At 39.4% G+C, this 9,202-nt stretch overlaps 1 protein-coding gene across 1 annotated transcript; it reads left to right on the top strand.

The window, feature by feature from the left end:
* The first annotated feature begins 3,726 nt into the window (after positions 1-3,726).
* Positions 3,727-8,793, top strand: LOC106593527 (B-cell receptor CD22-like). Its single transcript, XM_045713385.1, has 9 exons — positions 3,727-3,785; positions 5,174-5,340; positions 5,497-5,763; positions 6,006-6,269; positions 6,376-6,639; positions 6,806-6,896; positions 6,998-7,052; positions 7,134-7,369; positions 8,462-8,793. Exons 1-9 carry the CDS (start codon positions 3,727-3,729, stop codon positions 8,526-8,528), a joined length of 1,470 nt encoding a protein of 489 aa, XP_045569341.1. The 3' UTR covers positions 8,529-8,793.
* Positions 8,794-9,202: the final 409 nt, after the last annotated feature.

Below are 9,202 nucleotides of genomic sequence, written 5' to 3'. Positions count from 1 at the left end.
CTATATGCTGGTGATCCTGGAGTTGCTCTGACTGTAACAGGTACAGTAAGATGCTTTATACTGCTAATCTGTTTAATTCATATCTACTGTCCATTTAGGTCTATAAATTGTATTTGTATATATGAAATAGATTTAAGAATTAAATGCATTTGAGAATATCTTGCATCATGTGATTAAACTTGACAACAGGTGATTCAGGGTTTTAATGTTGTGATCTACTCCAGACCTGCAGGTGAAGGTGACTACTTCAAGTCGGCAAAATCCAGTGACACTGACCTGTAGCACCACCTGTACTCTGACTGGTAACCCCACCTACATCTGGTACAAGAATGGACAGTCTCTTCCTCAGTCCACTTCCCAACACTACTCTGTCTTGAGTCCTAAAACAGAGAGTTACTCCTGTGCTGTAAAAGGCCATGAGGATCTCCACTCTCCTGCAGTGTGTGAGTGTGGATTCACCTCAGTATTCTAGTTTAACTGTTCAAGTATAACTCTTCTGTCTACTAAACAGCCCTCACAGTAATCTAGCAAAAGTGCAACACTTTGACAAGACAGGATGGTATAACTACTTTGGATTACTGAAGCTCACGATTCCACTGTGTAAATGATGCCCTCTTTATGTTTCAGGTGTTCAGGATCAGAACTGCAACAGAGTGAATTACACCAAGAGGAGAATCTGTGTCTTAAAGGGGTCAACAGTGGACATATCCTGAACTTATGTTGGTTATTATTCCACCACATCAACATTCTGGTTTAGAAGTGTTAAGTCGACCCCTGAAGACCTAACCAGAGACCCGGGTATGCAGGCCGTGTGAAGTACACTGACAAAGAGACATGGAGATATGAAGGTCCCTCCATTCTGAGAATCTCAGATCTGATAGAGGAGGACTCAGCTGAGTATCGCTTCACTTTTAAAACAAACAACTTTGAATGGGGTCATAGTTTCCCAGGAACAACTCTGTCTGTCACAGGTAATACTACACTGTATGATACAACTGTAAATCATATTGAATTACAGGAGAAAATAAATGAACCATCCTGTTAACACAGAGGTGTATGTGGTTTTATACATATTGTTTCAGGTCTGCAGGTGAAGGTGACTCCTGCTGCAGAGGGACAGAAGACACTGACCTGTAGCACCACCTGTACTCTGACTGACAACCCCACCTACATCCGGTACAAGAATGGACAGAATGTACAAGATAACTCCTCCCCCATGTACTCCATCAGCAGTGAGGATGCAGACAGTTACTACTGTGCTGTAAAAGGCCATGAGGAACTCAGATCTCCTGCAGTGTGTGAGTACAGTGCAATAGTACCGTATTCTACTCAGCAAGTATCATGCATTCAAGCAAAATAGAAAGGTCTTACTTTATCAATCATTACAGAAAAAAACTTTTTTTTTTACTCGCTGTTAATATTACTTTGACAAAATGTTTGGCCTTTTACATCAGATAAACCAAAGACCTCAACCCCTCAACCCCCTCAACCCACCTGTGGACAAATACACCTGGTACAAGAAGAATGTAGCCTCACCAAAAGCATCAGGACAGAGTTACAGCATCACTAACATCAGCTCTGAGGACAGAGGAGAATATTACTGTGAGGCTGAGAATACAATAGCATCTATGAACTCTACAGCTCTGATGATCATTGTACTCGGTAAAGTTCCATCTTATATATTTCAATACAAAATTACATTTCAAACTAATATTAATAATTATACTTTGGCTTATCATACTTTGTTTTATAATTATATACACATTGAGATTAGATCAGTTAACAAATATTGTACTATTGTACTCATATCATCCATATTTTAAATTAGGGAAACAAACCTCAGTTATGACTGCAGCTGTAGGAATCACAGTGGTTGTTCTGGTTCTCATCCTCTGTCTCTCTGGACTCATGTGGTTCAGGTGAGTGATCTTTTAAAGATTATTTCACTCTAACTCTTTTTTATTAACTTAATTTGATCATTGATTCATTCAAGAATCATGGCCATGACCCCTACTGCAGCACAGACAGCAGCCACCGTCGACCAGGATGACGTTCACTATGCCAGTGTCCACTTCTCTGGCTCCAAAAACCAGGAAGTGCCTCTATACTCCACCGTCCAGCTGCATCAACCCCAGAAACAGGACGAGGATGTCCAGTACGATGCTGTGAAATTCAACCGCCCCAGTTATGCCAACCGATGAGCATATTCTGCCATTAAAATAACATAGAGCCAATACTAGAGCATTGTGAATACATCACATTAAAGGAGAAGTTGGCTTTTTTACAACCAAATGTCGATTATTTATGTAAATGCCATGTTATAGAAAGGTCCGGACACCTTTTTTTGTGATTTCACTTGTTTTAGAGAATCTTGCCCCAACCACAAATTCACTTCCTCATCCTCGTTGTGCAGTACGGAGGCTCTGAAAAAAGATGAACTGCTCCAAAAACACCATAATACTGTCTTTTAGAAACAGAAAGCTCTCAGTATAGTGATGCAGGTCTTTAGATGTTGCAGTTGTACACATGAAATTGTGTCATTCATAACTTTATCCACAACGTTATATTCCATTTTGTGTGACTTGTGCTGTTTCCCCGTCCAACTGTTCTATTCTCTGTGTAGTCTGCTGCTAGAATGGACGAGAGGCATCGTTCAAGTCTCAACAACATGGAACATAACGTTGTGGATTAAGTTCAGAATGACACAATTTCATGTGAACAACATCTAAAGACATGCATCACTATATAGACTACTTAGAGCTTTTTTTGTTTCATATAGGATGTTTTGGGGTGTTTTTGGAGCCCACTTCCTGAACAACGAGGATGAGGAAGTGAATCGCTGGTTGGAGTTTCTCACAAACGAATGAAATCGCCAAAAAATATTGTGACCCTTCTATAACATATCTTTTACATATCCTTTTTTTTAGATTTGGTTGTAAAGAAGCTAAATTCTTGATTACAGCTCATTCATATGCTGCTGCTTATTGGACGAGAAGACCATGATGTCATTAATAAGTGAAATAGTTTACCCCTAGTGGCCACTAGTGATGGCATTTCCTTAAACTACAAAACCAGCAATGGAAATCTCAAGACAATTCCTGTCTATAATGAGAGAGTGCTGGTTTTGATTAACTGTTCTGTGTTCCAAATGGAGCCCTATTCCTTATTTAGTGTACTACTTTTCACCAGAACCATGTAGGCCTTGGTCAAAGTAATGCACTGTAAAGAGTATAAGAAGGTTTTTTTGGGGATGCAGATTCTGTTTAATTTCTGTTTCTCTCTCTTCAGACCCACGGCAGCACAAACAGCTGACGAGGACTCCTATGTTCTCTACAGTACAGTCAACAAACCCAGAACCAAGAAGACCTGAACATTACAAACCCAGAACCAAGAAGACCTGAACACAACAAATCCATATGCAAGAAGACCTGAACATTACAAACCCAGAATCAAGAAGACCTGAACACAACAAACCCAGAACCAAGAAGACCTGAACACAACAAACCAAGAAGACCTGAACACAACAAACCCAGAACCAAGAAGACCTGAACACAACAAGTTTGACAGAAACCCTGTATATCTGGACCTGTATAGTCAAACTAAGTGTTATAATAATGTATCATAAGATATGGCATTTAGAAAATGCTTTCATCCAAAGCGACTTATAATTATGTGGGAATGCATTTTTCATACCGGTGGCCCCATTGGGAATGGAAACCATGCAGCATGCTCTACCAACTGAGCCACACAGGACTATTCAAACTTAGTTGGACTGCTGATCCAGGGTCAGTTTTGTCTTATAAACAATGCTGTATTTGTCATCTTGCTCAGTTGTGCACCGGGGCCTCCCACTCCTCTTTCTATTCTGGTTTGAGCCAGTTTGCACTGTTCTGTGAAAGGAGTAGGACACAGCATTGTACGAGATCTTCAGTTTCTTGGCAATTTCTCGCATGGAATAGCCTTAATTTCTCAGAAAAAGAATAGACTGACGAGTTTCAGAAGAATGTCCTTTGTTTCTGCCCATTTTAAGCCTGTAATAGAACTCACAAATGCTGATGCTGCAGATACTCAACTAGTCTAAAGAAGGCCAGTTTTATTGCTTCTTTAATCAGAACAACAGTTTTCAGCTGTGCTACTAATTGCAAAAGGGTTTTCTAATGATCAATTAGCCTAAACTTGGTTAACACAACGTTCCATTGGAACACAGGAGTGATGGTTGCGATAATGGGCCTCTGAACACCAATGTAGATATTCCATAACAAAATCTGCCGTTTCCAGCTACAATAGTCATTTACAACATTAGCAATGTCTACACTGTATTTCTGATCAATTTTGATGTTATTTTAATGAACAAAAAATGTGCTTTTCTTTCAAAAACAAGGACATTTCTAAGTGACTCCAAACTTTTGAACGGTAGTGTGTATATGTATATATAAGTACATATATTATTCTTGTTTACATTTTTCATTCAAAAACAAATATACACTTAAAATAAAACTTACGAGATTATATATGAAGGCTAAGAACATTCTAAATATTTTTTAGTTACTTGTTGATGTTCGTTCTCGGGATTTATTCTATTCTGATTCTATTCTATTACGTTATACAGTACTGTACAATGATACACATAATATACAGTGCATTCAGAAAAGTCTTTAGACCCCTTGACTTTTTCCACATTTTGTTACATTAAATAAATAAAAATCCTCATTAATCTACACACAATGCACCATAATGACAAATCAAAAACAGGTTTTTAGACGTTTTTGTCAAATGTATTAAATATAAAAAACAAATACCTCATTTACATAAGTATTCAGACCCTTTGCTGTGAGACTTGAAATTGAGCTCCGGTGTATCCTGTTTCCATTGATCATCCTTGAGATGTTTCTACAACTTGACTGGAGTCCACCTGTGGTAAATTCAATTGATTTGACACGATTTGGAAAGGCCCACACCTGTCTATAAGCTCCCACAGTTGACCGTGCATTTCAGAGCAAAAACCAAGCCATGAGGTTGAAGAAATTGTGTGTTGAGCTCCGAAACAGGATTGCTCAGTTTGGCCAGCCGACCAGTCTTGGTTGTTCCAAACTTATTCCATTTAAGAATGAGGGAAGCCACTGTGTTCTTGCGGACCTTCAATGCTGCAGAATTGTTTGGTACCCTTCTCCAGATCTGTGCCTCGACACCCCACCTACACCAACCCCACCTACATCTGGTACAAGAATGGACAGAATGTACAAGATAACTCCTCCCCCATGTACTCCATCAGCAGTGAGGATGCAGACAGTTACTACTGTGCTGTAAAAGGCCACAATGGTCTCAGCTCTCCTGCAGTGTGTGAGTACAGTGCAATAATACAGTATTCTACTCAGCAAGTATCATGCATTCAGGCAAAAGAGAAAGGTCTTACTTTATCAATCATTACAGAACAAAAATATATATTTTTACTATTGTTAATATGAATTTGATAAAATGTTTGGTCTTTTACATCAGATAAACCAAAGACCACAGTGTCAGTCAGTCCCTCTGGTGAAATAGTGGAGGGCAGTTCAGTGACTCTGACCTGCAGCAGTGATGCCAACCCACCTGTGCAGAGTTACACCTGGTGGTACAAGAAGAATGGAGGTGACTATCAGAGTATGACAGGACCACAGCATGTCTTCAATCAAATCCAGTCATCTGACAGTGGAGAGTACTACTGTGAGGCCCAGAATGAGATGGGGACAGACAGGTCTAGCACCATAAACATGGATGTGAAATGTGAGTGAAGTACAGCTCAGTGTTTGAATGATAAGGTTGCAAAACAATTGTAATTAAATGCATTAGTCCTAAAGCATAACATCTCCAAATTTGTATTTATTAACGTTTTGTGTAAGTTAGAGTTTTAGATAGTTCTCTGATATTAACAGATCATTTATTTTGACATGACATATAATTTGTAAATATACTACTGTCGTAAATATACTACTGTCCTACCCCTCTGACAAATGCTCCTTTACCAGATGACCCAAAGAGCACCTCAGTGTCAGTAAGTACCTCTGGTGAAATAGTGGAGGGCAGTTCAGTGACTCTGACCTGCAGCAGTGATGCCAACCCACCTGTGGATAAATACACCTGGTACAAGAAGAATGGAGCTTCACTGACAGGATCTGAAAAGACATACAATTTCACAACCATCAGCTCTGAGGACAGAGGAGAATACTACTGTGGGGCTGAGAATAAATATGGACATCTCAACTCTTCTTCTGTGTCTGTGGACGTTCAGTGTTAGTACACCTAACCATCTTTTGATCAGAGGATCACATTTAAATTCATATTTCAATAACAAGTAAAACACTATTTAAAACACTGTTGTAACATATTGTTCACCAGATGGCCCAAAGAACACCTCAGTGTCAGTCAGTCCCTCTGGTGAAATAGTGGAGGGCAGTTCAGTGACTCTGACCTGCAGCAGTGATGCCAACCCACCTGTGGACAAATACACCTGGTACTTTCAAAATAAGACTTTTCAAAATGGATTTGGACAGATGTACAACATAAGTAAGTTCAAGTCTAAGGACAATGGACATTACCACTGTGAGGCCTGGAATGGAAGAGGATCTATGAACTCTACAGCTCTGATGATCAGTTTACCAGGTGAACCTTCATCTTCAATACTTCAATACAAAATTACATTTAAATCTGATATTAATAATTCTACTTTGGCTTATCATACTTTGTTTTAGAATTATATATACTTTGAGATTAGATCAGTTAACAAATATTGTACTATTGTACTCATATCATCCATATTTTATTATAGGGAAACAGACCTCAGTTATGAATGCAGCTGTAGGAATCATAGTGGTTGTTCTGGTTCTCATCCTCTGTCTCTCTGGACTCATGTGGTTCAGGTGAGTGATTCTTTTAAAGATTATTTCACTCTAACACTTTTTTATTAACTTATTTTGTTCATTGATTCATTCAATAATACATGTATGAATGTACAAACCAGGAAGAAGTCCTCCAAATCCATCTCTGAAACAAGAGACACATCAGAGAATGTACAGGTGAGTCTGTTACAATCAGATTATATGTATCGCTTTGTGGAACATTTCTACTCATCATGTTGTCTGTCCTCTTCCCATCAGGGAGACTCTAGTCCAGTGTATGACAACATCTCAGGCATGGCCATGGCCCCTACTGCAACACAGACAGCAGCCACCGTCGTCCAGGATGACGTTCACTACGCCAGCGTCCACTTCTCTCGCTTCAAAATCCAGGAAGTGCCTCTGTACTCCACTGTCCAGCTGCATCAACCCCAGAAACAGGACGAGGATGTCCAGTACGATGCTGTGAAATTCAACTGCCCCAGTTATGCTAACCGGTGAGCATATTCTGCCATTACAGCAACAGAGTCAATTCTAGAACGTTGTGAATACACCACATTAAAGGAGAAAGATGCTTTTTTACAACCAAATTTCTATTTTGTATCTAAATGCCATGTTATAGAAAGGTCCAGAAAAACTTTTTTGTGATTTCACTTGTTTTAGAGAAACTTACACCATCCAGAAATTCACTTCCTCATCCTCGTTGTGCAGTACGGAGGCTCTGAAAAAAGATGAACTGCTCCAAAAACACCATAATACTGTCTTTTAGAAACAGAAAGCCCTCAGTATAGTGATGCAGGTCTTTAGATGTTGCAGTTGTACACATGAAATTGTGTCATTCCAAACGTTATCCACAACGTTATATTCCATTTTGTGTGACTTGTGCTGTTTCCCCGTCCAACTGTTCTATTCTCTGTGTAGTCTGCTGCTAGAATGGACGAGAGGCATCGTTCGAGTCTCAACAACATGGAACATAACGTTGCGGATTAAGTTCAGAATGTCACAATTTCATGTGAACAACATCTAAAGACATGCATCACTATATAGACTACTTAGAGCTTTTTTTGTTTCTTAAAGGATGTTTTGGGGTGTTTTTGGAGCACACTTACTGAACAACGAGGATGAGGAAGTGAATCGCTGGTTGGAGTTTCTCACAAACAAATGAAATCGCAAAGAAATATTGTGACCCTTCTATAACATATCTTTTACATATACTTTTTTTTTTGATTTGGTTGTAAAGAAGCTAAATTCTTGATTACAGCTCATTCATATGCTGCTGCTTATTGGACGAGAAGACCATGATGTCATTAATAAGTGAAATAGTTTACCCCTAGTGGCCACTAGTGATGGCATTTCCTTAAACTACAAAACCAGCAATGGAAATCTCAAGACAATTCCTATGTCTATAATGAGAGAGTGCTGGTTTTGAGGAACTGTTCTGTGTTCCAAATGGAGCCCTATTCCTTATTTAGTGTACTACCTTTCACCAGAACCATGTAGGCCTTGGTCAAAGTAATGCACTGTAAAGAGTATAAGAAGGTTTTTTTGGGGATGCAGATTCTGTTTAATTTCTGTTTCTCTCTCTTCAGACCCACGGCAGCACAAGCAGCTGAGGAGGACTCCTCTGTTCTCTACAGTACAGTCAACAAACCCTGAACCAAGAAGACCTGAACACAACAAACCCAGAACCAAGAAGACCTGAACACAACAAGTTTGACAGAAACCCTGTATATCTGGACCTATACAGCCAAACTAAGTGTTATAATAATGTATCATAAGATATGCCATTTAGAAAATGCTTTCATCCAAAGCGACTTATTATTATGTGTGAATACATTTTTCATGCCGGTGGCCCCATTGGGAATGGAAACCATGCAGCATGCTCTACCAACTGAGCCACACAGGACTATTCAAACTTAGTTGGACTGCTGATCCAGGGTCAGTTTTGTCTTATAAAAAAATGCTGTATTTGTCATCTTGCTCAGTTGTGCACCGGGGCCTCCCACTCCTATTTCTATTCTGGTCAGAGCCAGTTTGCACTGTTCTGTGAAAGGAGTAGTACACAGCATTGTACGAGATCTTCAGTTTCTTGGCAATTTCTCACATGGAATAGCCTTCATTTCTCAGAACAAGAATAGACTGACGAGTTTCAGAAGTATGTCCCATGTTTCTGGCCATTTTAAGCCTGTAATAGAACTCACAAATGCTGATGCTCCAGATACTCAACTAGTCTAAAAAAGGCCAGTTTTATTGCTTCTTTAATCAGGACAACAGTTTTCAGCTGCGCTACTAATTGCAAAACGGTTTTCTAATGATCAATTAGCCTAAAC

The sequence above is a fragment of the Salmo salar genome, unplaced genomic scaffold, assembly GCF_905237065.1.
Source record: "Salmo salar unplaced genomic scaffold, Ssal_v3.1, whole genome shotgun sequence".
In the NCBI taxonomy this organism is placed as follows: domain Eukaryota; kingdom Metazoa; phylum Chordata; class Actinopteri; order Salmoniformes; family Salmonidae; genus Salmo; species Salmo salar.
This window is presented reverse-complemented; position numbering and strand designations above follow the sequence as displayed.

Excerpts from the sequence above, each read along its gene's own strand:
- LOC106593527 (XM_045713385.1), top strand. The coding sequence starts at position 3,727 with ATGCTCTACCAACTGAGCCACACAGGACTATTCAAACTTAGTTGGACT. Across the intron at positions 5,341-5,496 it reads TCTCAGCTCTCCTGCAGTGT|ATAAACCAAAGACCACAGTG; the intron begins GTGAGTACAGTG and ends CTTTTACATCAG. Across the intron at positions 6,270-6,375 it reads TGTGTCTGTGGACGTTCAGT|ATGGCCCAAAGAACACCTCA; the intron begins GTTAGTACACCT and ends ATTGTTCACCAG.